Consider the following 20,053-nt stretch of genomic DNA (forward strand, 5'->3'; position numbering starts at 1 on the left):
GTTAATAAGTTTTAACGTTATTTTATTATACATAAATTTCCAAAACGTGCTTTCCGTCGTTGCATTGACATTGCCCACAAATTATGTACGTTGTACATATTTACCATGGAGGAATGGTGTATTTTTATCCAAATTGAGTCATACTTGCTCCTTGGTTTAGCTTACCGTAAAAATTCAAATAGTAGCCGTTGCTCAAATAGTAGCCGTGCTCAAATAGTAGCCCTGCGTTTGTTCATAATTTTATAAATAGTGACCTTGCCTAAATAGTAGCCCTGCCCAAATAGTAGCCTTGTTCGAATTATAGCCGTGCATCAAATTAACCACACATCTCCTAGTCAGGTCATTTAAGTAATTCAGTTATAATTCAATTTAATCGCATTCACATACAAAAAATCGAAGGGAACACGAAATTCGGCTCATCGAAGAAATTGATTAAGAGCAGGTTTAAACAATAGAATTGTCATAGACTGGGATTCTAGGGGAGAATTTGGTGCTGTGATTAAAATTTAATTTGAGCTTGATTCTGGAAACAAAATTCAAGAGTTGTGTGCAAATAGTAGCCGTGCATCTTTCCGTTATTTTATAAATAGTGACCGTGCCCAAATAGTAGCCATGCTCAAATAGTAGCCGGGTCCCAGACACCGATTTTGTAAATAGTAGCCCCCGGCTATTTGAGTTTTTACGGTATAATATGTAAAATCTCAATACAATGAAAGTGCGAGTGGCTGTAAAATGAATAGGATTTTGTACAAATACATAGTTATCCTATATATGTATGCAGACATTTATAAATGAAGGTAACAACCTCAAGTACACAGTGACCCTTGATTTATAAATAGTTGTGTTGTTTTGGTAAAATGCGAGGTTTTCCCATAGATTCAAGGGCGTCTTTGGATCATGGAAAAGGTACATTTTCCGTATACGTGCTTCCTAAAATATATTTTAGGTAAAGGTTATGTAGCTTATTGTTCAAAACACGTAATTTAGAATCACCTTGGATTTGACCCAGTGGAAGTGGGTATCTTTGTTTCTTTTAAGAAACATTTATCATTTATTTGTAGATCATTTATTTGTAGGTTTAGTGTACTTATTCGTTGGAGATGTGTATTTCTCTTGGATCACTTTAGTTGGCTACTTTGTTTTTGAAGTAAAAATAGAGTTTTGCTTTGATGTATTTCAAGGTAAGGGAAGCTTAGTCAAGGACTGAGCCCTTAAAGGACGGAGAGTACAATGTCACCCACTTTTTCAGGATCTAGTCAGTCACATTTTGAACTTCATCACGATCCAGCGAAAACTTGGGAGAGTTCTAAAATTATCATTTGGTAAGCACTGATTAACTTGAGCCCTTAAAAATCGTTTGGCATATTTAATTTATAAGGATTGCAAAAAATTGGAGACAATCTTGCCGCAGGATTTTCATTACGGAAATTTTATAAATTTCTGGACAACTTAAGATATCAATTTTTCAAAATTTTCTAAAATTACGCTACACATTTTTTCTTGGTATACATAGATTAATCTGTGTTACAAATTTGTAACTCGATTTTTTGCAAAGTTATAGATTTGCGTGGTTTACGCGTTTCGAGTGGGAACGAAGCGTTCAATTTTTTAAAGCTTAATTTAATAAGTAAGTAATATAATCATTTTGCAGCTCATTTTTCAATAACAAATTTCACAATGGGGACGAAATTTGTCTTCTTGGTGGCTGCTGCAGTGATGATGATGCTAACTCAGACGACGACTGGACAGGGTGTCACATCGGAAATTTTGGAAAGGTTGGTGACTAAAATTTCGTAATATAATTCATTGAAATTTTATGTAGCTAATTAAGCTAAATTTGATTATAATTAAACAGGATTAATGTCGACACATATTTGCAAAATCGCCGCCTCGTGGAGTACCACATTAATTGCTTGCTCTACTCTGGGCCATGTGACAAGATTGGAAACGAGATAAAAAGTATGATGTAATTTAATATTCCTTATTTTTGACATTTACAAAGCAATTTTAGGAATTTTTTAATTTATCAAATTTGACTTAAAACTACTAAGGTTTTTGGATAATGGGCAAACTAGAATTTGAACGATTATAAATTACAAGTGTTTTATTAGTTTGTGAAATTTTGAAAATTACTGTATTTACAAACTAACAAATAATTTTTCCAGGGCTTTTTAACTCCCTTCGATACGCGGGAATTACAACGACGGAATGTCGCGTCTGTAATCCAGACCAGCAACGTCGCCTCGCCAAAGTTGCGCGCCACTGGCAGACCAATTACCCAAAGGTGAGCAGAACACAAAAAATTGAAAAATTTCCATTTTTCAACCCCTACACTCTAAATAAAAATGAGTAAAATTTACTCAAAGTTGAGTAAAAAAAAAGACGATGACACAAACAAAAGGTAAAAATTGTCCGACGTTGTGCAAAATTAATCCCCAGTTGGACAAATTTTACCTTTTGGTTGTGTCATTCTATTTTTTACTCAATCTTAAGGAAATTTTACGTATTTTTATTTAGAATGTATTGTAAAATTTATTTACTAACCAAATAAATATTTTTCAGGCCTGGAGGGACTTGAATGAAGCCATGAGGAATTGATAAACTTGGGGAATGTCCATAAATCACGTGATCGATCATAGGGGGGGGAGGGGTCTGAAATTTGTCGCATATTATCACCAAGAGGGGGGGTAATGGTCGGCAGTCACGTGATATGCCACGAAATGCTTGTCTTTTAAGTTCTGATGTCAGTAAATGTGAAATGTGAAGAGAGTAACAATAAAGTCTCTTCGCATGTTATCACGCGCCTTAAATAAATTTAATAATATGTGTTTACTTAATAGTTAACCTCTTTTATCTTAAATTCGTTATACGGCGTATTTTTAAATTTTTAGTTGACAATCTTGGGTCTGGTTTGCATATATGTACCACTCTTCCAAATTTCAGTACACATTCATAGAACTCTCGTTATTCTTTCAGAAATATAGTGTATGCAGTTGTCCTTAAGATATCATGAATGTTAAATTACTTTTTATACTTACTCATTAGTAATTAAATCATTCTTTCGATAATTTTAAAATTTAATTTAACTGTGGATTAAAAAAAGACCCAGGAATATTATTATTGGATTAATTTGTGCCATGGATGGTCGTGTCGGAAATAAATATAGTTTGGCGAAAAAACTTTTTGCGAAAAAAATCCGCCACAAAAAATCACACTTGGGGAAAAATAGGTTTCATGCGTTTTACAGTACTTTAGGTTTAATGTGTAACCTGTCACGTGACCACGGGGGGGGGGGGGAGTAATGAATTTATCACCATTGGTCACCAAGGGGGGAGGGGGTCAAAATTGTCAAAAAATCGATCACGTGATTTATGGACGCTCCCTTGGTAGCAATGGAAAATATCTGTCACCTCTTACGCTTTGTTTGTATATTTTTAACTCCGGAAAGGGTATATTTTTTAAACAAATTTTATTTTTATAGTGCGAATTAGGGTGAAGCATACATATTTTGCCCATTTGAATATTTTTTTAGCGTTTATGAATCATTAGTGAACATTCTGATGAATAAAATTATTAAATAGTTCATGACTTATTTTCATACTCTGAGAATTATAATAATACTTAAGATCTTCGACATATTTATGGGATTTAATATTTAATCGATAGTAATTTTACCTTAATTGTAATAAAATTTGTATGATAAGGGCCAAAGGCCAGATGTCATTTAATATGTTGATTAATTGATTGAAATTCATATCTGGAGAATCATTTTTTATGCTTAAGTAGCGACAGCTACTTATTGTGATCGTTTTGTCCGTCCGTCCGTCTGTCTGCCTCTAAGCATGATATGTCCAGAATAAGTCAATATAATCAAAAATCAAACCCAGTTTTTGACAGTGTGTTTATAATTTGTAGTTCTCGGTCGATTTCGAAAACGGTGTGAATACGACCACCCCGACGGCGCCACTGGGTGTGGTCCAAAACTTAAGTTAGCTCTAATTTTCGTATGTGTAGTCTACACATATGTACAAAAATTAGAGCTAACTTAAGTTTTGGAAGTACATAAGTGACACTACACTGTGTAGTGTCATTTTAGAGGAAATTTGCCCTCGATTTCAAAGACTTAAATTTTTTAGACCTTATGACCTTATGACGACGAGGTCATAGGTCAGAAAAAGCATAAAAATCAAATTTGGTGTCATTTTAAAGGAAATGTTACCACGATTTCCCTGAAACTTTCAAAATTTGCTTAAAATAATTCAAATTTAAAACCCCCGGGAACTTTCCCAGCAGACGTACCACAAATCTAACCCACGCGTATGTACGAACGGAGTAAAAAGTCAAAAATATTGTTGAAAATGGGATTAAGAATGTTCAACCTTTTTTGGTTCCGATAATTTACACTCAAAACAAAACGGTGTCAATATATGACTTAACCGCCTTGGTTACAATTGTGATTCCGAGTAGTAATGAATTTTTCCGTCCGGTCATAACATTATAACTACCGGTATCAAAATCATCATAACTCGGATTCAACATTGTAACCAAGGCGGTTAAGTCATATATTGACACTGGCGGTGTTGACTCGACAAATTTTTATTTTGAGTATATTATTGCAATGTTACTGATGTTTTAGTGGAATTGATTTTTGTTTTGTCGCCGCTATCGTCTAGCAACCGATATTACAGAGATAATAATAGACGGTTTGGCAACCTTTGTCTGCGACGCAAAAAAGATTTTTATTCTGCTGCTTACGCTAGCAACTGGGTGATCTTTACAAGAAAAACTATCCAAATCCCGCAATCTTTGAAGATATAACTTGTGTTTCTGGTTGGATGTGTTCTAAGATTTTTCGACCAATCAGAGTCTCACAATGCACATGTCACATTTGTTTCTCACGGATTTTCTCAACACCCGTAGTAACAAATTAAGTCATAAACCCAAACCTGTGCAACAGTTAGTGTGGCACTTGCGCACTTCTGCAGGACTATCAGACTTAAGAGGGTTTTAGCTTGGGACAACCGAGCATTTTCACCACCTAAAACCATGTAGCATTCATATCTCCGCTTTGCTATGTTGAAAATATGCATTTTTGTCAACTTACATACGTCCTCTTATATAAGTGCATGAATTCTGCAGAAATGCTCAAGTGCCAGACTAACCATTGTTTACGCTAAGTTATATATATACGAGTTTTTAGTCTTAAGAGGATCCGGAAGAAAGTTGTCTGACATGTGCATTGTTAGCTCGGTTTCAAATTTTGCAACACTTTATTCGAACAGAAACTGATCCCATTCCTGAATTATAGCTTTACGGTGGATCGAAAATTTGTAGTGTTTCCGGAGGTGAGTCGGCTTATGGGTAAACCCGGTTAGAACCGTAAATGGTTATAAATTCGTTATAAATTCAATTTCGCACAAGTCGGTGACTATTTATAGTGCATTTATGGAAAACTCATTTATAACTCATCGGCAACACTGATTCTTATCAAGCTTACCAGGGCTTTTCAACGTACGATTGCACTAATCGATGACTTTGGCATCTGCTTTGCTATCCAATTTTATGCTGGCCGGTACGTACTAGCAAAAATCGTAGTTTTTGAGGAGTCGATGTGTCGTGATACAGTACAATCACAAGTTGAGACTCATACACACATACCTGTCGCCTTGTGTAATGGGCACGGTATGAGTTTCTAATTTTATAGGCTCGACGTTCTGATACTAACGAGCAGAAGTTATGTAGCTTGAAATACTCGTTTACAAACAAATTCACAGTAGGGTAAGTTTTTAGTGCCATTCTTTCAGAAAAAAACGTAAAATTTGGACTGTGACATATGATATAAGCAATTTTCTCCATTTTGTTCACCGGGTTCAATATTATTTGTGAAATTGTAATTGTTCCAAATCAGACATCAGCGTCCTGTAACTGAATTTATTTCTCGTCGCCACTCACAATAAGAAAATTTTAATTACAGCACAAAAATGAAGCAACCAACTAAATTTCACTGGGTTTTATCCATTTTAGCATTTTTATCGAAACATGCTCAACCAGCTGTCCATGACAAAGAGCCAATTGATGTTACGCACCTTCTCGATGGCTTAACAAATTGCGATCTGCAAATTCAACACGAGGATAGACACGCGTACGTCTGGCCTATGCCCATTGTTCCTGTGAGAATTGTACACATGCCGGTGAACTCATCCATTCACCCCGATTCTTACGAATTTAGTTCACACAAACGGAATAGCGTTCCCATCATTGATTCTAGCCGGGTACGAGTCAGTCCTACTGTGTCAATTGCCTCTCGTCATCGTTAATCCGAGTTTATTCGGCACTTCTAATATGGGTTAGTCTTTTCATCACTGGGTTTATGTAGCGACGAAACAAAATTTCTGCAGCTGTAGTTATAATCTGAAGTTCTGTTTCTTGGGCCGAATCACACTCCAGACATGGCCATCTGCCGTTACACTTGTCACTACAAACTCTGTAGAAGAGTTCAAAGATGAGCGTTCCGCGGGGACCGTTGATCCAACAATTTTTCGGCTTCAACTTATCAGCTTGGCTGCAAAGGTTAAAATATGTACATTTATTCCTCATAGTGTCAACTTGAAACTGAACTGTATGCCACTCACGAATGCACATCTGATAGGATTTTTAACATTCATGGCGAGTGGAAACATTGATCAGCTACGACATTGGTGTAGTAAGGGCATGGCGAAGGATGGCAAACCGAATTATTTATACCGCCCAATGAGTTGGTCATCTGAATCAATGAATCCTTTCGACTTAAAGATGAATGACCGCATTGAGGAGGTCCTGCTGACTATGGTATTCTCACAACTGGTTAACCAAACGATAACATTGACAGATTTATGCCCAGCATACTTTGGGAAAATATTGTTTATGTATTAAGGTACATAACTAGATACATATGTATATGTATGTACGCTTAGGAATAGCGCCAATGTCTTGACACTATCGTTAAAAATGGGTCGATCTGGAATTATCAGGCATAACCGTATATGTAATAAGTAAATCGTCTCCATCTCTACTCAAGATTCTTAGCCAGCAGTTGATTTCACAAAAGTGTCACCACATGCAATTCATTATTATAAGTATTTGTGTACGCAAGTATCTACATATATACATATCTACAATCGTTTCAAGATGAGTTTATCAATTCGTCACATTTCTGGACACTCATCCTACAAGGCTACCTTTTTCTCTTTATTCTTTTCCATTGTAGCTTTCAGCTTATAAAAATAATTTTGTCGAAAACTTTTTTCAATAAACAGATTCAGAACGTTGGTTTGACTTTTATTGGCGTAATTATCTAATTTTTATAATTTTGCTACATATCAATAATTACAGAATTTGTATAAGGGGTGAGTCATAAGTAGTGATACAGTATAAAACGGTCCCCATTTGCTTAACTCCAAACAAGCTATTATCAGCAATATTATAGCCCAAGCGACTGTTAACTTAGCAGTCGATGAGATTTTGACCATCGATTAACTTAAACCCAAAAGACAACAATTTTCCCAAGCTACCTCCAACCCTTCAGTTCCCACTTTTCTTGTCATATATTTATGAATTTTACATGGTAAAAGCATGCATTTCTGAAACTTTTTCCTTGAGGCAGTTAACAGAATAGTGGTCTACCAAAATGTACTCAGAATTATTAAAATTTACTTTCGTGTGGAATATTATCACCATCTGAACTTATTATAATGTTAATCTCCATAAGACTTGATCCTAAAAAACCTCGAGAATTTTGCGAAACTTTAGTTTTTGTTGAACTTTAGGGACATTTTGCTATTGTCCATGATCCTTGCCATGTCTATGTCTAGGTTAGAAGACAGCAGAATGATCAAGGTACACGCAGCACTCTTCAAAAATAACAGTAATTCTCGCGACTTCTTGTTTATAATGTTAGTTTTTTGTTACTTGCATATTTATTGGCAGTTTGATATTCACAGTTTTCAAGACCCAACAGCCTAATGTTAACCCTCCTACGATTGGAGGTGACTAGGTTTAGTGGTTTGGTTGCCATGCTGAATCGATCTTAAACCGTTCAAACAAATATAGGTTTTCACTTTTCGTGTAGTCTGAGACGCCGGTCCTTAGGATATTTTTCCAAACGTGGTAAATTTGTTTAGCTAATGCTATTATGTAACTGAGAAAAGCAAAGAATTTTAAAATTTACGTATTTCTGCTTTCGTAGGAAATGATTTACCTACAAAAGTTGATGCGTTTTTTAATTTTGCACCGCTCGTATTTTAACTTTTTATTTTTATTTCAGTCTCATTTTCCCGCCTAACATTCGATCAACCTCAAATGACATGTTTTGCGTGGCATATCGGTTGCTTAATATCAGGATACTACAACTTAATGAATTATCCCACTCTCCTTGGCGTGCGGAAAGCATTAACATGTGGATCACTACTTATGACTCACCCCTTATATGTAAGGTTTGTCTAAATTTAAAATTTTAAAATTTTACGGATTTGTTCAATCATGTTCATCCGATTTAAGTACTAACTGTTGTTGTTGTTGCTGTTGCTGTCGGTCCCATCCGGGTGGGGTGATCCTGGTACATCTATTCATTAATTGTAATTTAATAAATTAGTAATAAGGATAAGCAATTGTACTATAAGTATGTTTTGAAAAACATGGGACGCATGTTCATATGCAGAACTCACAAATAATTTGGGGCTGCGGTTGGTCTCCTTTGCGACAAGATGCAAAACAGCAGTACCCACAACAGTAACAAACGACAATAGCGGCGACAAGTATCCACTCCGTCCTGAAAAACCAGTTAAAAATTCAAATCACTAAAATAATATGTACATATGCATGTTTGCATGCATGTATTTATGTAAATTCTGGCATACTTTGTGTCCCATAATTTAACCAAAATTTATTCGAATACAGCACGACTCGAGCGTTACACCAGAGGCTAAATTTTGTGGTGAAGAATTCTATTAAAACTCCTTACTTCTACCAAACTCTTTCTGCTTTGTGTATAAAGTCATTCCAAAATAATTGCAAATAATAATCGTAATTTAATAGGCCAAATACACAAAAACATATCTCAATGTTGAATAAAATAAGTACGTTTTCCACAAGAAAATTAATTTTGCGCCAATATTTTTATTGATTCAATGGAATGATAAGCGCCATGTTATTCCTACATACACTTGAAGAACGGTGCTATTGTCTGGTTTGGATTTTAGCCCCGGCTATAAATAGATAATTTACAGCATACGGAATCCAGAGTTACGCTAACTTAACCAAGAATAAAGTTTGCTTAATATAGAATTAAGGATATATTTATTTTTCATATTGGTCACATTATTTTTAAGAGTGTCACTTATTCTATTTTAGAAATGATTAAAGATCACTTCCTGTAAAATTTTATTTCTCAATCGACTTACGCAACTCCATCATCATATATACCGTTGAAGTGGCAGGAGTGGCAGTCATAGCAAAAAGGCGAACAAGTCGTCGATTGCACACCTTCAGTTCCCTGTTCCCTTTTGATTTCTTATTATTAAGGGTGGCACCTTGCACGGCGCATGTCGCGATGAAGACCACCCAAAAAAATACGGCAAACTTGGCCATCCTCAAAATATGTTTTTTTAATTCAGCCGATCAAATGGAGGATGAAGTCGAATTAAATTTTTTGAGTCATCCTTGGTTGACATATATGGGGAAATTTTTGCCAACTTGAGGACGCACATGCATAATCTAGCCAGCGTCATTGTGTCTCGCTTATCACAATTTACTAACAATATGCTACTATGAATGATATGTACATACAACACGAGGTTGATATCACCTTATCAACTTTAAGGTTAGGACATATGTAACTCCCCTCTATTAGGGTTTATCGAGGCACTGCACAATATTCTTTGAAAATTGTGCAACTATCAACCCAAAATGACGCAATGCGGGCATTACTTCTAAATAAACGCATGGATGCATGCACGTATTTATGTTTATGTACATACGTATGCATGAATTGTATATAGTGACTAATTGCCAAAAGCCACATCTGAAAATAGCCCCATCGTAATTTTTCTCTTAAAGAAAATAAAAAATAAGGCTTTTTTGCCCTTTACAATTCTCCCAAAGATTGACTTTGTGACGTGCTAAAAAAGTTTAAAATATTACTATTTTGCATATATGTACCAACATGTAACATAGCAATATGTTGAAGTTTTGTATCATACATAGAATTTAAATTTAGGTATACATACATCCATAATGTAAATATGTATACTAAATTTGTTCCTTTCTTAATGCTTTTATTTATTTTCACATTATAATTGCATACACGTTATCATATCACATACATTACACGATATCAGTGATGGGCAACCTCACGAGGCCTCGGCCTCTCGAAAAATTAAATGAGGCCTACGACCTCACATGGCCTCGGCTTCGCCGAGAAAACTCCAGGCCTCGGCCTCTCAATTTCGACCTCGGCCTCACCTCGAAAATCTTAGGCCTCAGTGAGGTCGGCCTCGGCCTCTTCAATTTTCAAAGAGTAGGCCTCAGACCTCATAGGCCTCGGCATCCCCGAGATAGCTCTAGGCCTCGGCCTCCCAATTTCGGCCTCGGCCTCACACTTTGAACCTCAGGCCTCAGCGAGGTCGGCTTCGGCCTCTCCAATTAATACTATGGTGAGGCCTAAGACCTCAATAGGCCTCGGCCTCGGCTTGAAAATCTTAGGCCTCAGTGAGGTCGGCCTCGGCCTCTCCAATTTTCAAAATATAGGCCTCAGACCTCACTGGCCTCGACCTCGCCGAAAAAGTTCCAGGCCTCGGCCTCATAATTTCGGCCTCAGCCTCACGTTTTGAACCTCAGGCCTCAGCGAGGTCGGCCTCGGCCTCTCTAATTTCCAAAGAGTAGACCTCAGGCCTCACTGGCCTCGACCTCAAATTCCTTAGAGAGGCCGAGGCCTGAGGTCACAAAAAATGGCCTCAAAGAGGCCGAGGCCGCCCATCACTGCACGATATGTACTATATTTAAATTCAATATATATACATACATACATACTGATTTATATATGTAACCTCACCGGTGACGATGTGAAGCTGATCGGTTGGTTATGCTAGATCTATGCATATATTAATAAACTAGCGTATAAGCCCGTCTCCCGCCGGGCGAGAGATGATTAGATTATCAAAATTTCACCATGCTCTGTCATCTCTGCCATCCCTGTTTGCCAATTTGCCAGTGGCAATGGCAGTGCCACTGGCAGTTTGTCCGGCACCCACTTGGCTCTGCCATTTTTACCAGCCTAGTCCGCCATTGGCAATGATCTGCATTGGCAACCACACCCAAGCGACAATCCATCAAATAACCACTCCCAGATAACCACCGTGAGGCAGCCACACCCTGATAACCAATACCAGATAGCCATCATCAGAAAGCCCCCAAGACAACCAAAATCAGATAACCACTCCCAACATAACCGCCACGCCCGATAACCACCACCAGGCCCCTATAACACGATAACCACCATCAGGCTGCCACACCTCGATAACCACCGTCAGGCCGCCACACCATGTATAACCACCATAAAGCATCAACGACCAGATGATCCCTTGCCCATTGCCCGATCTTCTCATATTTATTTTTAAAATTAAGATTTTTGAATTTTCGGGCCATTCGAAATTTAACTTTCCCTGCTTTCACTTCCGTCACGGAAAATTACTTTCACTTCCCTTGCAGACAGACATTTCTAGCTTATAATATAGAAGTTAGGATCATGTCATGTGTATACGTGCAGTCCGACTAACTAATGCAAGACGTCGATGTCAGGGTATTCCGACCTGGGTTTTAATGGGTTGGGTTTTATTGGGTTTTAATGGGTTTTAATGGGTTGTAAATGAATAAAACCCACTGGGTTTTACCATGTTAAGTGGGTTTTATTTGGGTTTTAATGGGTTTTATTGGGTTTTAATTGAGTTTTACCTTAAAACTACATTCTAAAAGTTAAATACATCTCCTATACGTTAGAAGACGTTATCTCAATTCATTCTTAAGCAGTTTATTTTATTACTATTCTAATGTATGAAAATTCGGAACAAATCAACAATTGACTCCTTCCTTTAGCATCACAGATTTCAAGTGTTATAAAACAAAAATAATTTCCGAATAGATACAAATTCCTAATTATTTTTGTTAAGTTATTACTTAAAACTAATAAAACCCATTAAAACCCATTTAAACCCAATAAAACCCAATAAAACCCATTAAAACCCAAATAAAACCCAATTAACATGGTAAAACCCATTAAAACCCATGGGTTTTATAATTTTTGATTAAAACCCTAGGGTTTTCCGAACCCTGGTCGATGTGCGATAAGAACGTGCCTGCAAATGCACTCAGCAAATATATAAATAACTATCTACGTAAGCATGCAATTATGATAAGCACATATTTATTATACCAATTTGTGTAAGACACGTACAGATACGTATGTTCATACGTATTTAATGTAAATACTTATGCATATGACACAGTGCAAAATTAGCAATTTGTAAAAATTCAAGTTTGCCGTGAAGTCCAATGGATATGTATTTTAAAATTTTTCGTACTAAATATTTAGAACTTGGTAACAAAAGCTAAGTATTACTTCATTTCGTGATGTTGAAATGGTTGGAGACAGTTTGTTACCATATAATTGTATGCAAGCGTTACCGGCTAATTTATCGTTTATGACGGGGTTAATTAAACATGATTTACAATTATGACAAAGGTCCGCCATCCATATTTGTCATAATTGTCACACATTTAGACAATGACACTTATGAAAATGAAAATAAAAATTGACGTTTATAACATGATATGAGATTTATTAAACCAGTTAACACTTGCAATTTAAATCCTTCTTGATTAATATGCACATGCATTTTAAGATGAGCTTATCAATTCGCCACATTTCTGAGTACACTTATCCAACAAGCCAATCTTTTTCATCGCGTTACTCCCTATTTGGGCTTTCAGCTTACAAAGTTAATACAGTGTGTCCACTTAAAAACGAGTCCACCAAACTACCATGAGCACTAGGTAATACAAATTGGCATAACTTTTTTCTTTGTTTATTTACACAGGTGATTTTTTTACAAAATGTATACCAAGTATTTATATAACAGAATACGGAAAAGAATAGAAATTCAAACACTATTGGAGGAGGGATACTCCGAGAGAGAAATTTCCGAAAAAATCAAAGTTGCAAGAAGTACTGTCCAGCGTTGGAAAAACCGAGAGTCAACAGCTGACAAAAAAAGGCCTGGACAACCCACCATACTGTCACCTACCACTAAAAATATGATTAAAACTAGAATGTACCGAAAAACTGGCAGTTCCACTCGAAAATGTGCGGCCGCCATCAATCTCATAAATCGATTCAAACGGATGGATAAAAAGATTAGCAAATCTACCATTCAAAATCATCTAAAAACCACCACATGGGGAAATAAAGCTTTCAAGAGATCTAAAAAACCACTTTTGTCTGCCAAAAATATTGAAGATAGGTTAAAGTTTGGTAACTTTTTGGACGAAAACGGCTATTTGACAGAGGGTGAAAGGGGTGAAGAAAAACGTCGACATATACTATTTACCGATGAAACTTGGATTTATCTTCACCCTCGGGGGAATCCTCAGAACACAAGGTACAGGACAGAAAAAAGAACGGAGGTTCCAGCAACATCTACACCGAAAAAAAGTCTTCAGATTATGGTTGCTGCTGGGTACTGTTCGAGGGGCGTCTCTCGTTTGCACATCATTCCGAGTGGTCAAAATGTAAACGGAGCCTATTACCGTGACAAAATTCTTCCTACTTACTTCGAAGCCATGGACAATAAGCTACTTTTTCCAAGTAAGAAAAAAATAACTTTCATGCAGGATGGGGCACCAGCTCACACTGCAAAAGAGAGCATGCGCCTCCTAGGGGAGCACATTTCAACAGTCTGGGGGAAGGGGACTTGGCCAGGAAATAGCCCGGACTTGAACCCAATCGAGAATCTGTGGCCCTATCTCAAGAATAGCGCGTATGAGCAGCCAATTCCACGAACCCGTTCTTCTTTAATTCGACGCTTCCAAAAAAAATGGAAGGAAATTTCGGTTACCGTTTTGGAAAATCTGACGCAGAGTTTCCCTAAACGAATTAGAGATATGCAAATTGCGTGTGGAGGCATCACTAAATACTAAGGTATTGTATACCAAAAGGATTTATGTTAAAAAAAAATTTTAGTACAAATAAAATCACTTTTATTACCCCCCCAAAAGTGGACTCGTTTTTAAGTGGACACACTGTATCTATCCATCCCAACGACAGGAGCAAAGCGGGTACAGTTACAGTAAATAATCCAAGCAGCTTCAGCCTTCCTCAATTTGGCGATGGAGGTAAAAACTTTTTCATTGTTGTAGCATAATTATCAGGTTAAGAAAAACCCTGGGGTTTTGCTATTTAAAACCCATACCCCGGGGTTTTACCTGGGTTTTGCGGGTAGTCGGGGTAGTCGGGGTTTTGGGGGCAAACTGAGTCAGTGTCTCACATATTAAGTTAAGAAATTAATGAAAAAATCAGTTTTTCAGTAATTTCGCAACAAAATTGCTTATTAATTATATTTTAATAAGTAATTAATTTGTTGAATTGGTAGTAATGCCCTGTTATCGTATTTTGTAAAATTTGAAAACCCCGACTACCCCGACTACCCGTGGGTATTGCTCAAATTTGCTACCCCAAAACCCACCAAAACCCGCAATACCCCAAAAACCCGGCGTAGCATACCCTGATAATTATAGACCCGGCTAAATTTAAGTTAACTTTAAATTAAATATAAGTTAACTCAATTTGAGTTTTCTTATTTAGCAAGATATGCTATCAGTAAACCATTCACTTTAAACGTAAATCAAAATAATCCTTCTTTAACGAGGTCTAGTAGTTTAATTAATTTTTTTGTCGTGATTATTTGCATTCCTATTGAAATGAAATTATTATTGTTATCAATTTTGACCATATTATTTGATTAACGGAATGTGCAGAATTTTTTTGGGTAGGCTATGCACGGTCATAATTAGAGACCCGATTATAATTGGGGACCCGGCTTAAATTTTGAAATCTTGGGCTCTATACTCGGCTACACTTGGTGACGGGCAATTACTAGAATAGGCCTATCAATGGAGTATTTAAGGTATATGAAATTATTTAGAGAAAAATCAGTCAATCCGACCGTAAAAAATTTACAAACTTGAAACATGTCAGATTTCACAGTTATGCGATAAAAAATTCCATTTGCTCGACAAGATGGAAACTAACAACTAAAAAAATGCACTCTATAAAATCGTAAAACAAGAAAAATCCGAAGTTGCCATCCTGATTTGGTGTCATTTTTTTCAGTAAACAGACGCAGAATGTTGGTTTGATTTTTATTTAGGTAATTATATAATTTTGATAATTTTGCAATAATTACAGAATTTTTTAATTATAAGTTTTGTCCAAATTGTATGGATTTAAGTACTAACTGGTTGACCGTACTCTTGTGGTTGCTGCTGTTGGTCCCATCCGGGTGGAGGTGGTCCTTGCACATCTATTCATTAATTGTAATTTAATAAATTAGTAAAAAGGATAAGCAATTGTACTATAAATAAGTACATATTTATATTTTGAAAAACATGGTACGCATGTTCATATGCAGAACTCACAAATAATTTGCGGCTGCGGTTGGTCTCCTTTTCGACAAGATGCAAAACAGCAGTACCCACAGCAGAAGCAAATTCCGACTGGAAGACAGACGAAGAAGATGAGAAAGACGACGATACCGGCGGCAATTACCCAACCAGTCCTGAAAATCAATTAGAATTCAAATTACTAAAATAATGTGTATTTCACATTTGCTAATTGCGTTTTTGTTATTTTTGAGTCACATACATAATTTGGCCAAAATGTATTCGCGAACATTCAAACGTTACAACATGCTGAAGATAGGCTAGATTTTGTGGTGACGAAGTCTACTTTCATAAAACTCTAATGAAAATATGTAAATATATTTTCATTTCCGAAAGAACTTCAAAATAAACGCCAATATTCGGAATTATATGCGTCATGTGATTCCTACTGTTTGGCCTGATTTTTGAATACAACTCGCTAAAAACATCCAAGCGCTGCTTGAAAAAAGGTTCCTTTGTATTCCATTTTAGAAAATGAATGAACAAATTTTTTAACATTTTTTAAAATCTAGTCGACTTACGGAAATTCATCCTCATAGTAGTAGCAGTTGTTACTTGAGCAGTAATCGCAATAAGATGGACAACTCGATTGCAGACCATCGCCAACTTCGAGCTGCTTTATTTTTAGGTCTCCGTTCTCTTTGGCTTCCTTATTATTAAGGGTGGCACCCTGCACGGCGTAGATCGCCATGACGACGACCCAAAAAAATTCGACAAACTTGGTCATCCTTAAAATAAATATGTTTTTTATTCAGCCGATCAAATGGAGGATGAAATCGAATTGAATTTTTTGAGTCATCGTTGGTTGACATATATGTGAAAATTTTTGTCAAGTTGAGGACCTACGTAATCTGGTCGGCGTCATTGAGTCTCGATTATCGTAATTGATTGATTTCGGGTCAATTATGTAATTTTAAATTGTATGCACCAAGCGGAATATAACCATCAATTTATACGGTATCCTGTACATATGTATGTACCGACAACGCTTTATTTCGCTTCAATACAGTATTTGCACATATGTATCTACGCCAGCACTAATTGACACTCATGTTCACAGTTTCCATTTTTAACTTAACATTGCCCTACGTAAAAAACACCCTAAATAAAAATTGTGCTGAATTTACTAAAGGTTGACAACAATCGGGTAAATTATGCGCAACGGTTACATAAATTGTATTCAAGTTGGAAAAATTTTTAAATACACAGCCGATGAACATATTGTTGTTCTCCTGACTGGTGTATCATCCTCTTTCTTAATTAACCTTGGATAAATTTTCCACAACTTTTATTTCACCTTTTATTTAGAATGTACAGACGTACAGGAATGTACTTATGTACTTATCATTATGTAACCGATCATCCTGACTTGATTTTCACAGGTAATGCAGCGTCCTATCAAATTAATACCAGGTTTTCCCGTTACTCCCAACATATAAATATAATGTACATTTTATGTAACCTCACAAGTGACGATATGATCGAAGCTTATGATGATGATGTGTGTGTATTAATAAATAAAATCATGCCATGTGTGTACGTACGGTCCGTCTGACTCATGCAAGACGTCGATGTGCGATAAGAACATATCGCTAAATGCACTTTAGTACGTACATATGTACAAGCATGATAATTATGTAAGGATGTGCTCATATTTATACCTATTTTGTGTAAAACACGTATTTATTTATGTACACATGTATGTATGCAGCATTTTTTATGAGGTAAATTAATATTGACGATTATGACAATTTCTATGATAATCATGACCTAATGACAATTATGACAATCATCCGTCAAAGTTGTCACTATCATCATATTTAAATTTAGACCTTGTACATCTTTATGACAAAAAATTGACAAATTGACATTTATGACATGTAAGGGGACGTTCATAAACTTCATAACGCAAAGAGGGGTGGGTGGGTAATTGAGATTCCGTTACGCAGCGTGACAGGGGGGAGGGTGGGTGAGCTGATACATGTTACTGTAACGCAAATTTCTTTTTGTGCACACAATATAATTTTGAGGTTAGGTAAATTTTTAGGCATGTATAGGTATAACAGTACATAAAATGCATAAAGATCATAAAAATGAATGAGACACAATTTATGTATACTGAAAATTTATATATATAAAAATATTTTTCCACCCTGTAAGGTCTGTGTAAGATTCAGCTATCTTGCTATTATTCTTGTTTCTATTCTGTTTTGTGCTGTTTTGAAGCCTTACTGCAATATTATCTAGCCCAAGTTAGGGTTTATGATAAACCCCAACTTGGGCTAGATAAACCGTTTACCTATCCTTAATATGTATATGTATGTAGTTTCTTACTTCTTTGTCTGTCAATCGATTACGCTCGTAAGACTTAAAAGAGAACCACAACTACTGTCCCATCTCGATTTCCTTCGGAATAGCCTTAATCGACAGATAATTTAGTGAAAATAAAACTTTGTCATAGAACATGCGGTGCAAAATCACGTTTTCGCGAAATATTTAGCAAGAAATGCACCAAGACCTGCCATTTTCTCAATGCTTTTAACATAGCCACCACACTCTAAACAAAATTGAGTAAAAAAGAGGATGACACAACAGTCGAGGTAAAATTTGTCCAAAATTGAGTAAAATTTGCCCAACGTTGTGCGAACAAGGTGCATCATCATCATAATTTTACTCAATGTTGGACAAATTTTACCTCGACTGTTGTGTCATCCTCTTTTTTACTCAAGGTTGGGCAAATTTAGTACAACTTTTTTTTACAGTGCAGCTTTTCGAATGATGAAATGAACTTTATGGAATATTGAAAAATTATATATGTACATATCCGCGTAATTTCAGCCCGATCACGAATACGTAAAAAGTGATGCAAGCTTTTGTCAATTTTTTGCAAATTGCGAAAATCGGAAAAAATTCGCAAATTTGAATTCTTTGCTCCTTTAGATTCCACAAAATTTACAAAGTCTGACCAATCTAAAATACGTTTTTCGTATTGCAAAAAAATTGAAAAAATTTGCAAAAATTTAAATTCGCAATTTTTCATGAAAATTAGATAAAATCACCAATTCTAGTCTATTTTAACGCATTTTTCGAAATTATTTGCGATATTTATTTTTGCAACTTGCAAAAAAATGCAATGTATGTCGTGATTTTTTAGTTGTTCTACAAATTAGCTTTTCCTTCATTCAAACATTTGTATGTAAATGATACTTTTTTAGTTTCTATAAAATGATAATGAAAAATTGAAAAATTACGAACCTCAATTTTTACAAATTTTTGGCAATTAGAAAATTGTATTTTACATTAGCTAAACTTTTGATTTAATTATTGATTAATTATCATTAATGATTAACTATGATTTTGATTATATTGTAATTTTGTTGAATTTAAACGAACGAAGAATTCAAATTTGCGAATTTTTTCAGATTTTCGCAATTTGAAAAAAAATCGCAAAAGCTTGCATCACTTTTTGCCTATTCGTGATCGGGCTTAAATTACGAGGATATGCACATATATATTTTTTCAATATTCCATAAACTTTATGGCAGAAAGTTCATTTCATCGTTCGAAAGGCTGATGGACATTTTAAAAGCATTGGGAAAATGACAGGTTTTGGCGCAGTTCTCGCCAAATATTTCGCGAAAACGTGATTTTACACCGCATGTTATATGACAAAGTTTTAGTTTCACTAAATTATCTGTCGATTAAGGATATTTCGAAGGAAATCGAGATGGGACAGTAGTTGTGGTTCCCTTGTTAGTTTATCGACTTCAAATTTTGTACACATCGAATAACATGAAATTATTATTCAGAAAGAAAATCTCAAAAATGGTTTAGTTTGCCACAAAGTACATGCCTGTATAAAGAGTTCACAAAAATCGTCAAGCTATAATTCCTCCAATCTTAAATGTCCTAAAAGGCTTCATTCATTTTTCATATTAAAAGTGGAAATACTTTGACACTAAAACACTAATAAGATGAGGAACGGATAAAATAGCAGAACCGCTGTTGTTAAGTCAAAAATAATTATGTATTTTACTTGCTTCCAAAATTCATTAAGTCATATGCTGAACACCTTCTTTATCCAAACCAACACTGGCAATTTGTCTCCCTCAAAGGCTGTCACATAGGGGAGGGTGGGTGTCCAAAAAAGCCAAAATTTGCGTTATGAAGTTTATGAACGTCCCCTAATGCCATTTATTTCGTTGAAAATGACAATTCATGTAAATCGGTCCTGCTATGTTCATACATTTCTTAGTAATTCGTCACATTTCTGAATACATTTATCCACCAGAGAAATATTTTTCTC

At 35.8% G+C, this 20,053-nt stretch overlaps 2 protein-coding genes across 2 annotated transcripts; one reads left to right on the forward strand and one right to left on the reverse strand.

Moving 5' to 3' along the window:
- The first annotated feature begins 1,140 nt into the window (after positions 1-1,140).
- Positions 1,141-3,282, forward strand: LOC110854725 (ejaculatory bulb-specific protein 3). Its single transcript, XM_022103184.2, has 5 exons — positions 1,141-1,322; positions 1,652-1,775; positions 1,856-1,959; positions 2,166-2,284; positions 2,563-3,282. Exons 2-5 carry the CDS (start codon positions 1,678-1,680, stop codon positions 2,596-2,598), a joined length of 357 nt encoding a protein of 118 aa, XP_021958876.1. The 5' UTR covers positions 1,141-1,322; positions 1,652-1,677; the 3' UTR covers positions 2,599-3,282.
- Positions 3,283-15,444: 12,162 nt separating this feature from the next.
- Positions 15,445-16,524, reverse strand: LOC110854768. Its single transcript, XM_035855410.1, has 3 exons — positions 16,269-16,524; positions 15,724-15,863; positions 15,445-15,608 (listed from the first exon to the last, which is right to left on the reverse strand). Exons 1-3 carry the CDS (start codon positions 16,472-16,474, stop codon positions 15,532-15,534), a joined length of 423 nt encoding a protein of 140 aa, XP_035711303.1. The 5' UTR covers positions 16,475-16,524; the 3' UTR covers positions 15,445-15,531.
- Positions 16,525-20,053: the final 3,529 nt, after the last annotated feature.

This window comes from Folsomia candida, unplaced genomic scaffold (genome assembly GCF_002217175.1).
Source record: "Folsomia candida strain VU population unplaced genomic scaffold, ASM221717v1 Fcan01_Sc010, whole genome shotgun sequence".
Taxonomy (NCBI): Eukaryota; Metazoa; Arthropoda; class Collembola; order Entomobryomorpha; family Isotomidae; genus Folsomia; species Folsomia candida.